This window comes from Aulonocara sp. 'chitande type north' Nkhata Bay, linkage group LG14 (genome assembly GCF_057382095.1).
Source record: "Aulonocara sp. 'chitande type north' Nkhata Bay isolate Kocher_YH1m ecotype deep benthic linkage group LG14, A_spYH_male_GT1.1, whole genome shotgun sequence".
In the NCBI taxonomy this organism is placed as follows: Eukaryota; Metazoa; Chordata; class Actinopteri; order Cichliformes; family Cichlidae; genus Aulonocara; species Aulonocara sp. 'chitande type north' Nkhata Bay.
In genome coordinates, this window is record NC_141357.1 from 30,712,293 (window position 1) to 30,734,917 (window position 22,625).

At 43.1% G+C, this 22,625-nt stretch overlaps 2 protein-coding genes and 1 pseudogene across 2 annotated transcripts; all 3 read right to left on the reverse strand.

Annotated features, from left to right (window-relative positions):
- Positions 1-7,424: 7,424 nt before the first annotated feature.
- LOC147314921 (olfactory receptor 10G4-like) lies at positions 7,425-9,259 on the reverse strand. Its single transcript, XM_086260300.1, has one exon. The coding sequence runs from the start codon at positions 9,055-9,057 to the stop codon at positions 8,116-8,118; it is 942 nt and encodes a 313-aa protein (XP_086116426.1). The 5' UTR covers positions 9,058-9,259; the 3' UTR covers positions 7,425-8,115.
- Positions 9,260-12,687: 3,428 nt separating this feature from the next.
- Positions 12,688-13,623, reverse strand: LOC147314922 (olfactory receptor 6M1-like). Its single transcript, XM_086260460.1, has one exon. It carries the CDS (start codon positions 13,621-13,623, stop codon positions 12,688-12,690), a length of 936 nt encoding a protein of 311 aa, XP_086116586.1.
- A 5,812-nt stretch (positions 13,624-19,435) lies between these two features.
- LOC147314923 (uncharacterized) lies at positions 19,436-21,986 on the reverse strand (annotated as a pseudogene).
- Positions 21,987-22,625: the final 639 nt, after the last annotated feature.

Below are 22,625 nucleotides of genomic sequence, written 5' to 3' on the forward strand. Positions count from 1 at the left end.
TTAAGGCGTAGTAGTCCGCGTCTGTGAATACCCGTGTGTACACCTGTGTGCATACCTGTGTGGATCAGCATGCTTGCATTCCAAAGGTTTCTCCATGTAACGATCTGCTAGGGAGTGTGGGGAGCCACAGCCCCGTCCTCCAGGGTATGAAGCAGGTATGGAGGAGATCAAAACTCCAGACATCCAGAGGCCCCCAGAACACAAGAGACCAAGGAAGACCAACAGAGGGGCAGCCGCGCCACTGTCCCAGTAAGAGCTGAGGAGAGTCCCAGATGAGGGCTCACTCAGCAGCCGCGGAGCAGAAGCCAGGGGGAGTTGCAGTGACGCGCATCTCAGACGACCTCACCTGGAACACCAACACCACCTCCAAAAAGGCCCAGCAGCGCCTCCACTTCCTGAGATGCCTGAAGCGGGCCAACGACCCTCCTCCCATCCTCACCACGTTCTACAAGGGCACCATACAGAGCGTTGTCTGTGAAGGTTCTCAGTCATCCAGGTCATCATAGTCAAAGGAGCTTGCAAAGAAAAGCGTCTGGACTTCTTTAAGTTGCTTGAAGACGTTTCACCTCTCATCCGAGAAGCTTCTTCAGTTCTAAGGCCAAATGGTGGAGAGTCCCAGATATAAACTTAATGGGAGTATCCCCCCACAGAGGGACAAAAGGACCCCCTGATGATCCTCTAATCGTCAGAGCCAAGGTGTGAAACTGGGTGTGGGTCCCAATCAGCCAGAGTTTCGGGTGTGTTCATTGTGAAACCTCGCCCCACCTTATCATGCGAATTCCTGAGATCAGATGGCCCAGGATGTGAGTGGGCGTTAAGGCGTCTGGGAAGGGATCTCAAAACTGGATTATAGATGGCAGAGAGTTGGTGTCGTAAACCACCGCCTCTGTTCAAAGATGGTCGCTCACAGTGGACATAGATGGCTTCTTTCACTCCTCTTTCAAACCATCTGTCCTCTCTGTCCAAAATGTGAACATTGGCATCCTCGAAAGAGTGTCCTTTATCCTTAAGATGCAGATGGACAGCTGAGTCTTGTCCTGTGGAGGTGGCTCTTCTGTGTTGTGCCATGCGCTTGTGAAGTGGCTGTTTGGTCTCTCCAATGTGGCGGTCTGAGCATTCCTCGCTGCACTGTACAGCATGCACCACATTGTTAAGTTTGTGTTTTGGCGTTTTGTCTTTCGGGTGAACCAGTTTTTGTCTGAGCATGTTGCTGGGTCTGAAATGCACCGGGATGTCATGCTTGGAGAAAACTCTCCTGAGTTTCTCTGATACACCGGCTACATAGGGGATGACAATGTTGTTGCGTCTGTCCTTCTTATCCTCCCTCGCTGGTGTCTGGTCTTCAGAGCGTTCTGGTCTACAGAGCGTTCTGACCAGCTGCATCTCTGTGTGGTTTGGCAGCTACAATGTTGGTTATCTTAGCAAACTACAATGGATTGTTAAAGCAGCTGCCAAGATTATCGGCACATGTCTGTGGAATATTCAGACTCCTGAATTCACGACCAGCCCTCCCTCTCCCACCACCACACACACCCACACAAACTGTTTATTGACTCTTTTGCACTTTACTCACCACTGCCTCTATAAGACATGCTGCTCTATGGACAATTTATGTTGCTGTATGGACATTTTTTTTACTCCAGGTTTACAAGCTGCTACAATGGTCACTTTAGATCACTCCAATCTGTAAATTGTAAAATCTTATTGTAACTTAAGCATATATTTATTTTCTTCTCCTATTTTTTTCTCCCATTCTCCCTCTATCTATTTATTAGGTTTTTTTGCACTGATGTAACCGGGGCCTCGTCGTTTGGTCTCTCTGTATGTTGCACTGGTTATAGCAGAGATGACCATAAAGTCACCCATCTCCTGGGTCTAGGTGCCGTTTCCCCCTCCAACGGCGAGGGTACCTGGACCCAGGGTATAGAGTTTGTTTGGGGAGTGTGATTGTGTGTACAGTGTCCATGTATGACTATCCCTATGTTGGGTGAGTGCTGAGTATTTGTATGTGTGTGCATGAGGGTGGGAATGCATGTTTGTGTCTGTGTGTGCCTGTTTGTCTATGTCTATATGTCAGGTTGGGTCTTACACTCCACCTCTCTCTGGGAACTCCCAGGCCCTCCAAAGGCCTATCTCCCCTCACCACACTCCCTGCCGGTAACTAATGCCCTCAGGGTTCGGTGCGTTGGTGGTTCTTGGTGTCCGGGGCTGGGCACTCAGGTATGTACCAGCTCACTCCCGGTGAATACTTGGCGGGGCCTGGTGCCTGTTGCTCGGTCAGGCCTTTTCCGGGGCAAAGGGGGCCCTCGGGCCTCCGGCCTTTGGGCCTGCGGCTCGGTTCACTCTGGCACAGCTGGCTGCCGGCAGAGCCGGCGGGCACGCCACTGCAGCCCCCTCTGGCTTCTGCTCCATGGCTACTGGGTGACCCCTCATCTGGGGCTCTCCTCAGCTCTTCCCAGGAGGGTGGCATGGATGCCGGTGGTCGTCCTTGGGCTCTCGCACTCTGGGGCCTCTGGATGTCTGGGGCCTGGATCTCCTCCATGCCTGCTTCATGCGCTGGGGGACAGGGCTATGGCTCTCTACATCCTCTAGCAGACCGTTACATGGGGAAACCTTTTGAATACAAGCGTGCTGATCCGCACAGGTGTGCACACGGATGTTCACTGTTCATAGACATAAACTACACCTCTATTGGCTGCTATTTCCAAGCACATTGTGCTCTGTCGGTCCTACTTGCTACACAACAACATTCATTATTTAGTATTTACTGCTGTTTACACTTAGCTAGATTAACGTGATGGTGTTGTGTTTAGTTTGTTGCTCTGTTTTTTTGCTTGTTTTCTCTTCTTTTTCTCTCAACAGGTGATCCAGGAGATTTTTTTCTTCTTTCTCTTTTTAAGTGCCCTTTCTCACTGTCCCTCTTCCCTTCTGTTTTTCTTTTCTTTCATCTTTCATGTCTGTCCTGTCTGTAACAACTGAAAATAAAATAAAATAAATAATAACAACAAAAGTCGATCAAATGGACCAATACGGCAAGGCCATGATGATCCATTTGGCAAAGTAAATCCATTGGGTATCCTTCTAGGTCTTCAGACAACAATTCTGACGGCTAAAGAACCAAATGGGACAGGCAAAAAAAAAAAGAAAAAAAAAAGAGATGACCATAAAGTTCACTTTGACTTTGAATAATAATCCCATATTTCATTTGCAATAGAATTGAAAAACAGTTGAACACACTTTTAACTCTTAACTCTTTTTCCTGTTGCTTTGAAGCACTGGGAACACCTGTTAAAAATAAATAAAATAAAACAAAATAAGATGAAATAAAAGTTGGAATATATTGGTCTAATATTATCAGGCTTTAAAACCAAACTCAATGCAATAATAATATATAATATACAAATATAAGGAGTTGACTATCTCTCATTAACTGAACTTTGTTACAAAACAAGACACAACTTTCACTGTATTATGGTTGCCTAGAATTTGTTACTGTTTTCATCTTGCGTTTGCTCATTAGCTTAATGACTTCTTTGTTTACAAAGTGTTGATAGGAAACAAGTGTCATACTCAGCCCTCTAGAGTGATTTACCCTCAGTACTTAGCTCCAGTAATGAGCCTCAAAGGGTTTGGTGACTCAACATTTGGTGACTTATTCTTCAGCATTTTGCACTGTAAGTTGAGATAACTTCTAAAAGTTAGAGAACTCTTTGCCCCCATGAAAAAATGTAGAGACCATTTTAATGTTAGTTTATTAAGTATTATTTTCTTTTTGATTCATCTACCCGAATAAGCATGCAAAGGAACGCAAATTGTACAGGAATGCAGTTTTTGATGAAGATTCTTCAGTGTGCTTCTGAAAGTTCTGCATTGTGTATTTCAGTGGCTTTTACAAAGGCCCAGTTTCTCTGGTGCATCTAACTTACTTCTTTGCCATCCTCTGCTCTTATGGTGATGTTTTGACCGCCAAAGTGCTGATAATCCATTGGTTTGCCTTCTTTACACGTAGGGAATTAAATATGACTTTTTAATCTTTGGAGGTTTTATGATGGAGGGACTGTTCTCATCCATGATGCCCACTACAAGATCCAACGAGGATAAAACTATATCTGTATAAAAAAAGACAAATTGCACCACACTGTCTGACATCCATATATACAGGCACACATCAATCCAATATTTTTGTTAAATGCACTGTTTTGGTATCCTTCATGGTAGAAGAACAATAATCCAAATGGAAAGCAAGAAAATAACCCCAAAGTGCAAGCATTTAAGAAATGACTCAAATGCAAAAAAGTAAAAAGCAATACATTTTTAAGACAGGCCGAGGAAACCGTAAATACCAACACAGCCAAAGTGATTAAAATGAAAATGAATGGTCAAATTCAGAATAGAGGGACACAAGTTTTAAGTTTTTGCACTGTCATGCTACTTTCCACTTCAACTATGTTATATATTTGAGTAAAATATTATACTGTATTAGTTATACAGCAATATAACTTTTTCCAGTTATGATATGATACCCAGTTTTGTCACTGGGAATAACTGTTTTTTTTTTAAGAGTTTGTGTTGTATATCATGCTAATTTTATGTATGATTATGATTATTATGATGATACCAGCCCAAACCAGTACTCCACCTCCACCTTGCTGGCGTCCGAGTCGGACTGGAGCTCTCTGCCCTTTACCAATCCAGCCACGGGCCCATCCATCTGGCCCATCAAGACTCACTCTCATTTCATCAGTCCACAAAACCTTAGAGAAACCAGTCTTGAGATATTTCTTGGCCCAGTCTTGACGTTTCAGCTTGTGTGTCTTGTTCAGTGGTGGTCGTCTTTCAGCCTTTCTTACCTTGGCCATGTCTCTGAGTAGTGCACACCTTGTGCTTTTGGGCACTCCAGTGATGTTGCAGCTCTGAAATATGGCCAAACTGGTGGCAAGTGGCATCTTGGCAGCTGCACGCTTGACTTTTCTCAGTTCATGGGCAGTTATTTTGCGCCTTGGTTTTTCCACATGCTTTTTGCGACCCTGTTGACTATTTTGAATGAAACGCTTGATTGTTCGATGATCACGCTTCAGAAGCTTTGAAATTTTGAGACTGCTGCATCCCTCTGCAAGATATCTCACTATTTTTGACTTTTCTGACCTTGTCAAGTCCTCCTTTTGACCCATTTTGCCAAAGGAAAGGACGTTGCCTAATAATTATGCACACCTGATATAGGGTGTTGATGTCATTAGACCACACCCCTTCTCATTACAGAGATGCACATCACCTAATATGCTTAATTGGTAGTAGGCTTTCGAGCCTATGCAGCTTGGAGTAAGACAACATGCATGAAGAGGATGATGTGGACAAAATACTAATTTGCCCAATAATTCTGCACTCCCTGTATGCTCTGCGGATTCAGAGAGAATTGTTTACTGAGCATTGGCGACCCATACATGCTTTACTGTTTCAATAATTTAGCATAGGTCTATTTCGTTTTGTTCATTTATGGCTAAGATTGTCACACGTTATTTAATATTACATAAAGTTTTTTTTGTTTGTTTTTTGTTGTTGTTTGTTTGTTTGTTTGCTTGCTTGGGTTTTGTTTTGCTTCCCAGTTTTGTTCTGTGTTTCCTAATTGCAGTTCTTATTTTAATCTGTATATCTGCATTGCGGTTCCTGTACCTGCCCTGCTATAATGAATAGAAGCTATTTATATATCACTTGTAACATTTTAAATGAGTATTTGATAGTCTGAATTTCTTATACTGTGGTATCATGGTATTGCCCAGTATAGAAATGTTGCATGGCTGAAAAATAGAAGCACTTTTAGTGCTTGCCATTATAAAGACCAATAATCCACCCTTCTGTCAAATTCATACTTCATACTGCCTCATAAATATCTGGACATTTTCCCAATGTGGACGCACTACAATATGTTAGCTTTCTCTTTTCCCCTTCACTCCTGCACCAAAAGGGCTTATGAATGTAATTTTGGCACTGAGAAGGATAAGTTACAGCAACTAACTGATAAAACGATATAACTGTTAATGCAAATGCCCGGTATGACCGATGGCCAGTCCAGCTATGGGTGGATGGACCGTACAGATTGGCTAATGACCAGGAGGCAGCGCATAAGAAGACACCACCAGGGACTGCCAGGTCATTCATTCTCGGCCCAACCCAACTGGCAGACCGTGTGTTCACTGTTTAACTATGTTGGTTTAATGTAGGAGCATGTAGGGGTGGATCGTCTTTTATGTTGTGGTCTGGCCGCGCCTAGACGGGCCATAACACCAACTCTAAAAAAAGTCAGAAGATATATATATTAATAAATAAAATGTGTTAAAAAATTAATGAATCATGTTTTGAAGTGGTCTAGTCAAAGTCCAGACTCAAATCGGATTGAAATGCTTTGGTATGACCTCTAACAGACTGTTCGTGTTGGAAATCCCTCCAATGTGGCTAAATCAAAACAAATAAGAGTGGGCCAAAATTGCTTCACTAAACCGTGAAAGACTCATTGTCAGTTATTGTGAATATGTTTTTGCAGTTCTTGCTGCCAAGGGTAACACTACCAGTTATTAGTTATCAGGTATGGGTATTACAGGCAATTACTTTTTCAAAAAAGGGGAGTTAGAGTTTTTTCTTTTTCATTTGTAAATTAAAAATATAATTTAAAAAGTGCCTTTTATCTTTTATCCACGTTATCTATTGTCTAATATTAATATTTCTTTTATGATCTGAAACATGTGTGACAAATATGAATCTAACTGAAAAGGAAGGGCAATATGACTACCCATTATTAAACATTAAATTTGTTAGGTAACAGCTAGTCATTTTAGAATAATAACACCATGATCTTAAAAAGACAAAAATAACTGAGTGATTATAACGGTTGTCACTCAGTTATAACTCAGTTATATACATATCAGACCGTAACATATAAGCTTGTGAATTGCACTGTTATACATATACATTGATGTTAACTTGTTGTGTAGGAATTATGATGATGAGGTATCAAGAAAGACTGAAATGAAACTGGACACAGACTGCCAATTTATTTTTCAAAAATGCTGAAATATAATCATGTAAGTGTTTGACGATGAAACAAAATACTTTTCACATAAGACTGAGTATATTAATCACAAAAAATCAAAGTCCAACAAGTTTAACCATCCTTGGTGCAAAAATATTATTAACGTCAATTTTACATGAAACATAATATGTTTTAAGCCATTTGTACATTATTTAATATATTTTCTTGATTTAAAAGAAAAGTTTAAATATAAATTACAGTGCTGTTCATTTTGAAAAAAAAACCTGATGAAGTTAATATTTTATCAAATATCAGATTGCATACTAGGAAAATAGTTATATATATAAATAGAGGTAAGAAATCATAAAAGAAAATGAATTAAAAAGTTACTGATGCTTTGTCAATTGCCAATTATTATTCAGCTCTGATTTTTATTTTATTTTATGAAGATATTTAATATACTTTTTTTTTAGTGTATATTAAAGCCCTAGGCCTAGATGTAGGCCTTTGCATTAGAGCTCATTAACAGCCAAACTACAAACATATGATTTTTACATAAAATAATGTATTACTGTAGATTCAACAGAATATGACATATTTAGAATGAGCTCAAGTTTAAACATTTGCAGCAGTAAACTTAATCCATGTAACACTAATGAAAAACATTTTTCTGTTGGATATTTACTTATACTTTGATTTCTATGCAATTTTCAATTAATGCAGTTTTATGTGCATTGTAGTGTTTTTATTGTTTGTGTGTGTGGCTTTGGTTTTTTTTTTTTTTTTTTTTTTGCTACTTTTAATATCCCTACCACTTGTTATTAACAGCTAATAGTAAATATTGTTATGATAGTTACAAAAATAATAAGAGTTTACAATTCTTCAGCCAAAAAGGTGCATAGAAAGTTTAAGACTTCCAAACACAGCACAAAAATGTATTTTTTAACCTTTGTTTTCTTTGCATAATTGGTTGTTTAATGAGGGGGAGATATTCTTAGAGACAGTCAAAATAGTAATGTCATCATTTCAGCACAGTATTTGGACTAAAAAATTATGCATCTTTTATTTGTACAGTCACAGTTCATAAGAATCTAGTTGAGTATGTCAGCCTTTTTTGTGAATATCTTAAAGATCTTATTTTTAATTTCCTTTGTCCTGAAACAGTACACAACAGGATTTACAAGAGATGGACTAAGGATGGTCCCAATCAATAAACCCTGACGTTCCTCAAGTGTTAATACCACACCCACTCTGGTGAAGACAATGAGAACAAATAAAGGAGAATAATAACATGTTACTACAATCAAGTGACTCACACAGGTGCTTGCCATTTTCTTTTTATCTCTATTTGATGAAAATTTCATTAAGAATGCAATCACAAAATATGAAAGGCCAATGAAAGAAAAAGTGAAAAATAAAAGAAAAAACATCATGACTGAGACTAAATTGAAATAGTAATTAGGATCAACACAAGTGGTACGTATTACAGCAGCATAGTCACAGAAAGCGTACTTCATCCTTGAGGTACAGTAAGGAAGTGTAGCTGCAGTTACCGGCATAACAGCAACAAAACCAGAGGCAACAACCCACAGAATGTATGTAACAACAAGAGTACGTGTATTTGTTAAATAACTGTGGTACTGAAAAGGAAAAGAAAAAGCAATTAATCTATCAAATGCCATAATTGCTAAAGCAAACAACTCCATCACTCCTACTAAGTGGAAAACAGACATTTGAATGAAACACTCAACATAGGATATGGTATTAACACCAGCAAGTAGAACCCCAATCATTGTGGGAGTGGTACTGCAGCAGTACAGTATATCAACAACAGCAAGGTTACAAATCAGAATATACATTGGTTTATGCAATCTCTTGTCAAAAATGATGAAGAGAATATTTAGCACATTGGCAATAACAGCAAGTAGATAGGTTATCAGCATAACCACACCAACAGCAATAGGTCTTTTAACTGTGTCAAATCCACCTATAATAAAGTGTGTTACTTTGATCGAAGCATTTGGTAATGACATATTCAACAAAATCTTAAATTGCGGTTGTTAAGGCAGAAAAGACAGAAACAACTTGTCTCAAAGGAAAAATGTGGTAAAATATGTTTCAGAAAAAAGAAAAAGAAAAAAAATGTAATATGTAAGCTTTGGAGTTACAAAAAAATAAGGAACTTTTTCAAGGAAAGAAAGAGGTTAAATATATAAATATATAAATATAAGTCTTTACCAGCCATATAAAATTGTTATGAAGAAATAACTGTGGCACACCCAAACAGCTGTGGGTTAACCAGGCAAAGTGTAGACTTTGGTATTTAAAGGCCCACAAGTTTTCAGTTGGCAGCTCATTCATCCACTCACACTAGACATAGGGCTTGGCAATTTTTGTATTTACATATCACCAGAGATTTCAGATATTTGATGTCATCCCCTCCAATGGAGGGATGAGGATGGACTGGGAGTCTGTACCAAGGGCTGTCCTGCTCTTATCAGCAACATTTTATCTGATTATTGAAGAATCAGTGAAACATTTAAGTCCAACAGCCAGGCTCTAGATTGTGCAACATCAAATTACGTAAAATCACGATTAAGAATATCAGCAAATGTTACTCTCTTACTCTCAAAAAGCAGCACTTCAACTAACAGATTGCTAAACCGATTAATCAGTTTATGTGCCTCAAGGTTGAACAGACAGCACTACTTGTGAGACTGGCTGGCTGTCATTCTGAAGGCTTTCTGCATAAATGGTAAAGGGTTCAAATAGACTGACAAGGGTCTCAAACTTGGCCCATTCACTTGTGACAACTGTGTCTATGCCCAGATCCTCAAGTAGTTGGAGCTGTTTAACTCTGGGTCCCCAGCAGTTGTTTTAACATGTCAGAAATACTTTGAAAAGTTTCAGTGAAACATACAATCTCAGATTAGAGGAAGACAAAACAAAAGACACACTGTTGCAGAGAGCTAGATATTAATAACAACTCGTGATTAAATGTGTAGTGGTATATAAACACATGGTCAGCGAAAAAGGTGAGTTAAGAAAAAACACTCATCATGGGAAGCCCCCAGGGGGTGGTTCCACAGAAGAGGGGTTTGAAAGCTGAAGGGTCTCCCTCCTATTCTACTTTTAAATATCATATTTTAATCTGTTTTAAAGGTGGTATAAAAGCTGGAATACTTAATGGTATCAGGGATGGTATTCAGTTGAATTGAAGATTTCACAGAGAATGCTGACTGCCAAAGCAGAGTGACAAAAAGGTACAATACAGTTGTTAGTTGAAGATATTCTTGTAGATTTTATAGATTATTCCGGGTGAAAATAACTAAAATAAACAGGAGAGGAGGCAACATTTCAAAATAAATGTTAAACACCAAACACACTGGAAAGTATTTTTTTAAAAATCCTTTAAATGGTGCCTCTCCCGAATCTTACAGTGGTGATATAGAACTGAAGACTTTTCAGGGCATTTTTAGGACAGCCCAATGACAAATATAGAATAAACAGTTAAGAAATGATTCACATGTAACACATAATGCCTTGGTATGAATGAGGGAAAATCAGTGCCCAGAAATACAAAAAGAAAGAAAATGTAAAAGAATGTTATATAGTTGGTTGGACAAATATAAATCTATTCACCCAATTAACCACAATGTGTCACATATACAGTGGTTTGCAAAAGTATTCGGCCCCCTTGAACTTTCCCACATTTTGTCACATTACAGCCACAAACATGAATCAATTTTATTGGAATTCCACGTGAAAGACCAATACTGGTTTTCCAAAATACTCTGGAAAACCTCCTGTGTTGTACCAGTGCCAAAGACTTCACACCCCAAGGACCTCAACTGCTAGTGGCCAGTGATTCTGACATCCCACCTGATGAAGACCCTGGAGCGGCTGGCCCTAGCTCAGCTTCGGCGACTGGTGAACTCATCACTGGACTCACTTCAGTTTGCCTACCAACCTGGCATTGGAGCGGATGATGCCGTCATCCACCTCTTACATCGTTCCCTCTCTCACCTGGAGACCGCTGGGAGCACTGTGAGAATGATGTTCTTTGATTTCTCCAGTGCCTTCAACACCATTCTTCCCACGGTCCTGAAGGACAAGCTGGAGAACTCAGGAGTGGATTCTGGACATGGATTCTGGACTACCTCACTGGATTCTGGACTACCTCACTGACCGACCACAGTATGTGAGAACTCAGGGCTGTGTGTCGGACAAGGTCGTCTGCAGCACGGGGGCCCACAGGGAACAGTTCTGGCTCCATTCCTCTTCACCATCTACACTGCAGACTTCTCCCACAACTCCACCCAGTGCTTCCTGCAGAAGTTCTCTGATGACTCCGCAATAGTCGGCCTCATCACTGATGGGGATGACAAGGAGTACAAAGAACTGACCCAAGACTTTGTGGACTGGTGCCAGCTGAACTACCTTCAGATCAACACTAGTAAAACCAAGGAGCTGGTGGTAGACTTCCGCAGGCACAAACATCCTCCACTGCAACCACTGAACATCCAAGGTATGGACATCGAGGCTGTGGACAACTACAGGTACCTTGGTGTTCATCTGAACAATAAACTGGACTGGACTCATAATTCAGAAGCCCTCTACAGGAAAGAGCAGAGCAGGATGTACCTGCTGCGGAGACTCGGATCATTTGGAGTAGAGGGCCCACTCCTGAAGACCTTCTATGACTCTGTGGTGGCCTCAGCCATCTTTTATGGTGTGGTCTGCTGGGGTGGCCACATCTCTGCTGGGGACAGGAAGAGACTGAACAGGCTGATCCGAAGGGCCAGCTCTGTTCTAGGATGCCCTCTGGACCCAGTGGAGGTGGTGAGTGACAGGAGAATGGTGGCTAAGGTGTCATCCCTATTGGACAACATCTCCCACCTCATGCAGGAGACTGACAGCACTGAGCAGCTCCTTCAGTGGCAGGCTGCGGCACCCACGATGTGGAAAGAAAGTAGAAAGAAAGTAGAAAATTAATATAGCCACTACAGTAACCATCAGTAACCATCAAAACAATGATTTACAAGGTGGGTTAGAGTTATACTCAAATAAACTCGACAAGAGAATACAATTAAGAATTGATAAATATTTTTTAATGTCATTTTGCACAAAAAAAAACCATGCCTACACTCCACAAAACTCTAGCTAGTTTAATTGTAAAAAAAAAAAAAATTCTTAATTTCATTTGTCTTAAGACAGTCAAGGAATGGATCAATTTAAACCCCAATAAAAACAAATAAATAATAACCTATCAATTAGTCATTTGAATATTTCTTGAAAGAGAATGAAAGATGTGCTGTTTTCAGATATCAAATGCTTGTGTTCATTTAACATGTAGTTAAACAAAACTTAAGAGCTGTTCCACAAAGCAATATTTTCTGAGGTTGAAAGCAATTATTCATAATGATTAGCTTCTGTTGATTAAGGAAAAAAAAAAGTATGATTTAGAACACACACATACAAAACAGCCATTTTTAGAGTTGTTAGGATGCTAGTATAAACTCACAATAAAAAACAAATAAAATCAGATGTGATGAAGTGGAAGATGTTTTACAACCATTTACATATATAATATTCACAAAACTTCAGTGGGGAAAAAGACAAAACATGTATAGTAATTATTATAATAGAAAAGCACACTCAGCTCACAAGAGTCTAAGAATCTTTTTGAATATCTTAACCATCTTATTTTTAATTTCTGTTGTTCTAAGACAATACACAAAAGGATTTACAAGAGATGGACCGAGAATGTTTCCTATCAATAAACCCTGACGTTCGTCAAGAGATAATACCACGCCAACTCTAGTCAAGATGACAATAATGAATATAGGAGAGTAAAAGCATGTTACACAAATTGCATGACTCACAACAGTGCTGCCCATTTTCTTTTTGTCATTATTTGAAGATAATTTCACACAAAATAAGATTCCACAGTATGAAATACAAATGAAAGTGAAAGTGAAAAATAAAATAAAAAATGACCAAATGGCACTTTGGTTGAAATACTCATCAACCTTGACACAAGTGGTTCGCATTATGGCAGCATAATCACAGAAAGTGTACTTAAGCTTCAAGGTGCAATGAGGGAGAGGGATAACTGTTGCAGGAAACAAGACAACAGTACCACATCCAATAATCCATAAGATATATGTAAGAACAACAGTACGTGTATTTGTCAAATAACTGTGGTAATGAAAAGGAAAAATTATAGCAATTAATCGATCGAATGCCATAATTGCTAGAGCAAACCGTTCCATCACCATTGCTAAGTGGAAAACACACATTTGAATTAAGCAGTCCACGTATATGGTTTTAACATCAGCAAGGAGAACCCCAATCATTGTTGGAGTGGCACTGGAAGTGTACATTATATCAACAACAGCAAGGTTGCAAACCAGAAGATACATTGGTTTATGTAATCTCTTGTCAAAAATAATGAAGAGGATGTTTACTGTATTGGCAAAAATAGCTAGTATATAGATTATCAGCATAACCACACCAACTGCTACAGGTCTTTTGACAGTGTCAAAACCACCTATAATAAAGTGTTTCACTGTGATTGAAGCATTCTGTAACAACATACTCAACAACTTTTTAAATTAGGAGATGTTTCAAAATTTAGTTAAAGAAGTAAAACAACAACAACACCTCAGCCTCAAGCAATAGCCTTTCAAATATATTTTAAATCTTTATCAGCTGGACACATTTGTTAAGAAAAAAGCACAACCCAAACCCAAACAGCTTAGGGTAAACACTTTAAGTATCAAAAGAATGCTACGTTTTCATTGGTCTCATCCAATCACAGTTCATATAGGGGTTGGCATAGAAGTTTTTCATATGACATCATGTGGACTTCGGTCAAGAACTGTCCACCATCCTGGACATGATAAGCAGTAGCAATCACATCCAATCGCTCAAAAGTACTTTACATAGGAAATATCACTACTTTTCTCCCCTGTGTAAGCACAGCTGGGAGTGATCAGACCTAACAAGACAAAGGAAGCGAAGCAGGATACAATGAAAAAAACAGACTGTCAAAGAAACAAGAAGTATAACACAGAGACACAGACTTAACACTGAGACAGAGGCATGAACCGTGGGACTTGCAGAGCCGTAGGACGCACATGAATGAGAGGTGGAAGGCGATTGTAGTTCCTATTAACAGGGTATTGCCGACTGTCCTGCTAATTGTATGTCATATTTATGATTAAAAAAATAAAATAAAAATTGAAATTAAAAAAAGTTTAATCAAATTAGATTGTACAAAAGGTTACGGTTTTATTCCGTTCAGTTGTTAGTTCACCTGTAGTTTTTTAGAGTGGCCATTAGAGGTCACCCCACCGCTTTGTATGAGAGAGACTATGGGCAGGGAGAAACGTGGGCAAGGCACCTGAGCTTTTCTGCTCCAGATTACGAGCAGAGAAGTTGTCATTCCGTGAGAAGTGTGCGTTAATGAGCAACAGAACACACACACACATACACATACACATGCCCACGCACCTAAGCCTGTATGCAATACCTGCTCCTCTGATAATCCCTGTTACCTTCAACTGTGTAAAGTCAATACAAAAGTCTGCACTATCCTCGGTGTCTTCATTGTCTCCCTTCTGAACATTCATCCGGGCCTTGAGCAGTGTTCTGGCCGACACTCCGGGGAGTGGTAGCGGCAAATCTGAACTAGCACCTTACAGTCCTCCCAGTCCAAGTTATCTACCCAACATTAATGGTCCTTCGAGCCGGAGGTAAGCTGCTTCTACCCTAACAAGATGGATGATATTCAGAATTTCTCAGTCCTTGGTGCACGCCCACGGCGTAATATACGTCGCCCCCTCCGCTATGAAGCTTATGAGACTGACTTCCCCGGGCTTGGTGCAGGTTACCAGGAGGAAAGTGAGACAGGAGGCGACACCCGTTCTTCCCACCATCCTCCGTCTGACCCCTCTGATGACCGCTCACACAGCCATGTCACACCATTGAGAGCAAAGTTAGAAGATATCAGGGGCGGCGCGTGGGGGAGGCTTACTGGGCTTAAGCCCGGGTTGTTTTGTCAGAAGCCCGGGGTCTTTTGGAGTGTAATTTTTTTCATAGTTAGATGCCTGGCTGACAACTGTATAAAACAAAAAGTACACACAATATTCGAAGCACATAGTGCACACTGTGGGAATTTACGACTGTGCGTGAATCCCCCCCCTGATATTGGTATGATCCGAGCTCAGGCACTAAGCGACTGAGCGAGGGGGCGGGGCAGCTGCTGCCTGTGAGTGCACTGTTGGAGAAACGGAGCCAGCCATACTAAGGAGAGCTTAAGTTTGAGCAGGTACCAAAGCAAATCATTCGTACCGTACAAATAATGTAAATATGACGGTGCATCACGAAAGATTGATATCAAACTGATCACTTGACCAATATTATGTTACTTGCTCTTCAAGTGAATCAACAAATGGCGAAATGAAAAGCCGAACAAATGCTATTTTTTAGAGTCTTAGCTTACGTGTGTTTATTTCATATTTTCAGTTCTTACCCTCCCCGACTAAATCGGTTTCAGTTATGTACTGAAATATAAGAATGGACATTAGAGGGTTCTTTCAAAGAAAAAACTCAGGTAAATGTTATTTTATATATTATGCTTTGTATGTTGTTCAGTATATTTCTATGCAAAACAAGAGGGATTTCAGTACAAACCAGATATTTACATACACTTTAGGGAGAAAACATAAAACATTTTTACTGTACAACATCAATTTAGAGTAAACTTTTGTTTTAGATAAATATTGAAATATCTTTTGAATTAGTTAAATGTCAGAATAAAGAGAGACAGAGCTGTCTATTTTTATCACTTTCATCAAATTTAGGAGTACATGTACACTAAGTTTATTGTTAATTAATAAGAAAACTGCAGACGATTCCATTCTGAGCTGAAGAAGCTTCTGATAGGTTCGTAGAGTCCATGTGAGTAAACTGGTGGCACAGCTGTGGATGCATATAAGGCAAAACACAGAGCCTGTTTCTGTGACATGGGAACATCAAGAGATGTCAACCAAAACACCAGGAAAAGAACTGTGGAGCTCCATAAGTGTGGCTCAATTTTGAATACAATTTGGTGCCATTTAAAATTAAGAAATACAGATAGTTTCTCTCTTTACTCTTAAAGTTAACAAATATATGTTTTTTATATTTATCAATCTAAAAAAATAAACATTTAGTCTGATTTGATGTTACAATTTAAAAAGTGTTTGTGTTTTCTGAAGAGTTTGTAAATATCTGTATATTTGATGATTGTCAGCACAAAGAGAGAGAGAGGAACAGAGAGGGAGAGAGAGGAGCAGAGAGGGAGAGAGAGGAGCAGAGAGGGAGAGAGAGGAGCAGAGAGGGAGAGAGAGGAGCAGAGAGGGAGAGAGAGGAGCAGAGAGGGAGAGAGAGGAACAGAGAGGGAGAGAGAGGAACAGAGAGGGAGAGAGAGGAGCAGAGAGGGAGAGAGAGGAACAGAGAGGGAGAGAGAGGAGCAGAGAGGGAGAGAGAGGGAGATGGAGAATGAGGACAGAACAGAGGTGGAACAAGAGCAGGTGAGACACACATGTTAGTCAAATGGTTGTTTACCAAAAGTATCACCGTATCATAGGTCCTCATGTATCTCGTACCTAGTGTTTCTTTTTAGGTTTGTTATTTTTCAAATTCTATATTTATTAAGTTATGCGGGCTTGTTTGCACAACAAGGCTAAATAATTATATAAACTTTTCTCAATCTAAATATTGTACATTGGTAGAATTAAAAAATAAGTGTAGTGCAGGTCTATGATGATTTTTAGTGCTACTATCATCTAGTTCTGATTCTGGTTCTGTCTTGGTTAAATCCTAAGTGGTCCTGATTTTGAACTGTTGTAGTCCTGTTTTAATTCTGGATCAGTTCTGGGTCTGGTTGAATTGGGGTTTAGTCCTCATGTCTTGATACAGCCCTGATTTTGTTCTGCCTTGCTGCTTAAAAACTAGTTTAAGGTGTCCTGCACATGTGATATATATTTTTCCCTATATGAAGTCATTCTTTTTTGAACAAAACTCAAAACAGAGCCTATTAATCTTTCAGTCATTTTTACCCCCCCCCCCCCCCCTCCCAAAAAAAACCAAAATCCCACATGCATACTACCCTTTTGGGCTAAGCCCCGGGTGTTTCAAATGTCTGGCTCCGCCTCTGGAAGATATACAAGGTGAAAGGTTCCTGTTCCAGCAGTCCCATGACCAGATGAGAGCCGGGCTGGCTGATTTCCAGGCCCTTCATACTAGTTTGCTGCAGCTGCTGGACCGTGCAGAGAGTCTGCAGCTCAGTCCACCGCACAGAGCCCCTGTTGTTCATCTCCAGCCACCCCCTGCTGAAGAGGAAGAGGACTGGCCTCCACCACCACCTCCTATTGAATTCAAGGAGGCGTCTGTCTCCAGCCAGGGTCCAGTTGAGGACCGCATCGATACAATGATGAAAGAGCTGCAGGATCTGAAGAGGGAGTCTATGGCTGCACAGAAGAGTCAGATCATCCCCCCACATGAATCTAAGCCAGGGTTCACTTCTCCTAAGCCAAGGACCACCTACCCTCCAGCGCTGCCTCCGAGAGCACACCCCCCTCCATTGCAACCACTGCCAGTTCCACCTCCATCCTCATCTACTCCTTTCTGGCCCTCACAGATGTACAGACCCCCGGCTTAGCAGTGGCCCCAGATTTGACCTACAGGGGGCCTCGTCCGAGCATTCCCAAGCTCACACGCCGTAATCCTGGGGAATTTGCTCGTCTAAAGATGGCGCTAGAGAACTTATTGCCCCCGGAGAGTTCAGAGCTCTTCAGGTACCAAGTCTTGTTAGATCACCTACACCTGGAGGAAGCAAAGTTGATAGCGGACGCTTACCTCCATTCTGCCACGCCCTTCAGTGACACCATGAATACTCTTAACGACAGGCTTGGGCAGCCTCACCAGCTTGCCCTGAGGAGAACTGCTGCTGTCATGGACTCACCTGACATCCGCCGAGGGGATGCAGCCGCATTCGAGCGATTCTCTCTTCACATCCAGTCGCTCGTGGGCATGCTGAAGACTTTAGGCCCTGATGGGGAGGTCGAACTCCAGTGTGGCTCCCATGTGGCTCGACTTCTTAGTAAGCTTCCTTCAGAGCAAAGAGCTGATTTCCGTTGGTGCATGTACAACCATTCTGGTCAGGCTTACACCCTGGACGACCTGGCTACCTGGTTAAAGTACGAATCCTGGTGTCAGGACTATGACGGCTTGCCCACGCCAACGATCACCAGAGAGAAGCCTGATGTCAGACCAAGCAAGCGCTCTGTTGCGGTTCTTCACAGTGTAGAGAGCTCACCCAGGTCACTAGGTACCACTCCAAACAAAGCTAGGCAGCAGCCCTACTGTGCCTTTTGCGATAACCGTGCCCATCACCTGAGTCAGTGTCAGGAGGTCATCAAGCTGAGTCGCGAACAGCTCACAGACTGGATAAAGACCAACAAGAGGTGCTGGCATTGCGCTCGCTCCCATCAGGCAGCACAGTGTACCCTCAAGAAACCCTGCAGCCTGTGTCAGGGTCGTCATCTGCAGGTCCTTCACGACGTGAATTCTAAGCCCTTAAAGACACATGGCCCAGTGTCTGCTCCCCCACGAGGTGAGAATCCTACGGGCGTCCTGTACCTCGATCGTCCTACAGAGAGCGGCCAAGTCCTGTTAAAGGTTGTCCCAGTCATCCTTCACCATAATGGCAAGACTTTGAGCACTCACATAGTTTTGGATGATGTGGAGTCCTTGCAGCGGAAGTAGAGACACCTCAGAGGCCTGCCTCTCCAGGCCTTCAAGAAGGTCAAACCTCTCCTTCTCATTGGCAGTGACCACCCACAGCTCATCACTGCAACTGAAGCTGTCCATCTTGGTCCACCGGGTGGTCCCGCTGCTATGCGCACCAGGTTAGGGTGGACACTACAGGGTCCCTCCAGCCTTATCGGTTCCTCTTCGCTGCCACAACAGTGCCTCTTCACAACTGCTATTCCTCCCCAGGTGAGTGAGCTACTCAAACATGTAGAGAAGTTATGGTAGGTAGATGTCATCCCAGTGCCAGAAGGCAAGGTGGTTACCCGTTCAAGAGAGGATAACTATGCAGTTAGCCTGCTAGAGCAGAAGACAGTTCGTGTAGAACTCGAGGGCATCCAACGCTATGCCACCCCACTCCTTCGCCGCCAGAACATGCCACACCTTAAAGCTAGCCCTAACGCTGTTGTTCCCAGTTTGAGAAGCGTGGAGAGAAGGCTCCAGAAAGATCCAGAACGAGCTAAGATCTACTGGGCGGAGATAGAGAAGTTGGTCCAGGCCGGTTCGGTGGTTAAGGTGTCCGCCTCTGAGGTTGTTCAAACAGATGAGTCATGGTACATCCCTCACCCCCTTGTTAGCCACAATGGCAAAGATTGCCTTGTGTTTAACTGTTCTTTCCAGTTCCAAGGCCAGGCCCTCAACGAACATCTTCTGCTGGGCCTACCCTGAGCGCATCAAGATTGTGTTACAGAACACACACACACACACACAGACACACACAGACACACACACACACACACACACACACACACACCTTCTACCTTCTACCAGATTGCAGAAGTTGGAACAGTTTGTTGCCAGGATGGGACGGGTCCTTCAGTATCTGCGCTGCTCTAGTCCGGCATCTCCTGGTGTAGGTGTCCTGAAGCGGGGGGAGAGCAATCCTGCAGCAGCGTTCTGCTGTACGGATCACTCTCTGGAGAGCTTTTTGGTCCTTCACACAGCTGTTCCCGAACCACGATGTCATGTTCTGTGTGAGGATGCTCTCCACAGCGCCTGTATAGAAAATCCCGAGGATCTTTGGAGAGACCCTGAACTTCCTCAGTTGTCGTAGGTGATACAGGCGCTGCCTAGCCTTTTTGGTCTGGACCTGAATGTGGGCAGCCCATGTCAGGTCTGAGGAGATGTGGACACCAAGATACTTGAAGGACTGCACCATCTCCACTGGAGCTCCATTGATGATAATGGGCTTGTAGTCTCTGTGCTGACCCCTTCTGAAGTCCACCACCAGCTCCTTGGTCTTGCTGACGTTCAGCTGGAGGTGGTTGTCCTGGCACCACGATGCCAGATTCTTCACTTCATCCATGTAGGCCGTCTCATCGTTGTTGGAGATGGCACCCAACACCACTGTGTCGTCAGCAAACTTCACAATGGTGTTGGAGCCATGGGTGGCCACACAGTCTGAAGTGTAGAGGGAGTAGAGCAGTGGCGAGAGGACACATCCCTGAGGTGCTCCTGTGTTGATGGTGATGCTGTTGGAGAAGCACCTGCCCACCCTCACCACCTGAGTTCTGCCAGTGAGGAAGTCCAACACCCATGCACACAGACGGCTGTTAAGTCCCAGATCCCTCAGCTTTGTGAACAGTCTGCAGGGCACTATTGTGTTAAACGCTGAACTGTAATCAACAAACAGCATTCGCACATAGTTACCCTGTTTCTTGTCCACGTGGCTGAGAGTGGTGTGTAGGACGTGGGCGATGGCATCCTCTGTGGATCTGTTGGATCTGTAGGCGAACTGCAGCGGATCTGTGGTGTCTGGGATGGCGGAGGAGATGATGTTCTTCAGCAGCCTCTCATACACCTTCATTACTACCGAGGTCAGTGCAACTGGCCGGTAATCGTTCAGGGATGAGGGTTTGCTGTTCTTGGGCACAGGGATGATGGTGGATCTTTTGAAGCATGTGGGGACCACAGACTTCGCCAGGGACTCGTTGAAGATGTAAGTGAACACACCTGCTAGCTGGTCAGCACAGCAGCGCAGCAGACGGCCGGTGATGCCGTCTGGCCCCGCCGCTTTCCTTGTGTTCACTCTCCTCAGTGCCGCTCGGACGTCTTGCTCCGCGATGCTGGTCACCGGTCTCTCGCTGATGACGTCACTGTCCTCGGTAGTCAGGCGGTAGATAGCATTAGCCGCCTGGCTAACCTCGAAACGGGCGTAGAACCAATTCAGCTCGTTGGTGAATGCAGAGTCGGCGTTGATCGGCGCAGTGTCCCTGGCTTTGTAGTCCGTAATGGTGCGTAGTCCGTGCCACATACTCCGTGTGTCGCCCTGGTGGAAGCGGGACTCCACACGTTCCCGGTACCTGCGTTTGGCATCTCTCACCGCGCGCCGCACGCCGTATGAGGCCGCTTTGTAGGCGCTCATATCGCCAGTGGCGAGACCCGTGTTGTAGGAGGCGGTCCTGGCGTTTACTGCAGTGCGGATCGATCTGTCCATCCACGGTTTCTGGTTTGGGAATGTGGTGACTCTCGCAGTGGGGATAATCTCCTCCGCTAGCATATTGACGAAGCATACTGCTACTTCCGTAAACTCGTTGATGTCGACTGTGCATGCTCTGAACATGTCCCAGTCTACGTCGTTGAGTGCGTCCTGTAGCGTAGCTTCTGATTGGGCAGTCCACCGTTTTACTTCCTTCGTGGTCACGTCTTCCCTCCGTATGCTTTATTTATACTGGGGAATGAGGAAGATGGCGTTGTGGTCAGACTTCCCAAAAGCCGGGTGTGAGACAGCTTTGTAGCCCTGCTTGTATGGCGTGTAGCAGTGATCCAAAATCCGATCCCCTCTAGTTGGACACGAGACATGCTGGTAAAAGTTTGGCATGACTTTTCTGAGGTTCGCTTTGTTAAAGTCTCCTGCTACAATGAGGGCTGCGCCCGGGTCCTTGTTTTGAAGCGAGCTCAGCACATCATGTAATTCGGACAAAGCCATACCTGTGTCCGCTTGGGGTGGGATATAGACCACCGTGGTGATGACTGAGGTGAACTCACGGGGCAGATAGAAAGGGCGGCACTTAATGCTCAGGAACTCCAGATGTGGCGAGCAGCCGCTGGAGAGAGTAGAAATGCTCCTGGCATCACACCACTTTCTGTTTACCATGAAACACACTCCTCCACCTCTGCCGTTCTGTCCGCGCGGAGCACAAAGAATGAATCCGACGGAGTTACGGCCTGGTCCGGCACGGTGGGGGACAGCCATGTCTCCGTGAAGCACAGAATGTTGCAGTCCCTCATGTCACGTTGGAAGGTGACCCTTGCTCTTAGGTCATCGAGCTTGTTCTCCATGGATTGTACATTGGCCAGTAGGATACTGGGCAGTGGTGCGCGATGCGCCTGCTGTCTCAGTCTGTTCCTAATACCAGCGCGTTTTCCCCGGCGCTTCTTTGTTCTGCGCCTCGGATGAGCGGCCTGTCCTTTGTTGTTCTCCGCGCCGCGTAGAATCTCTGGCGGCGAGGAAGGGTCGGGTTTAAAAGTGTCCAAGATTAGATGTGCAACCTTGGCACCGATGTTTACAAGTGATCCGCTGTCGTATACTATAAGACTAGAGGATTTTGGGATGTAAACCAGAGCAAAAAATAAGTAAAAAACAAGAAAAGTGGATAGTCGGAGCGGCGCGGTCAGGAAGGCGTCTGGACGTGGCCGCGCCATCTTGGATCATAGATCATACATAGAATGTAGTTAATCTTAATCAAGTACAAAACTATTTGTTATTTTGTCGTTGCTTCAGCCGTGATGGATCTAC

What these genes read in the sequence shown, in the direction of transcription:
- LOC147314921 (XM_086260300.1), bottom strand. Translation starts at nt 9,057, where the DNA reads ATGTCATTACCAAATGCTTCGATCAAAGTAACACACTTTATTATAGGT.
- LOC147314922 (XM_086260460.1), bottom strand. Translation starts at nt 13,623, where the DNA reads ATGTTGTTACAGAATGCTTCAATCACAGTGAAACACTTTATTATAGGT.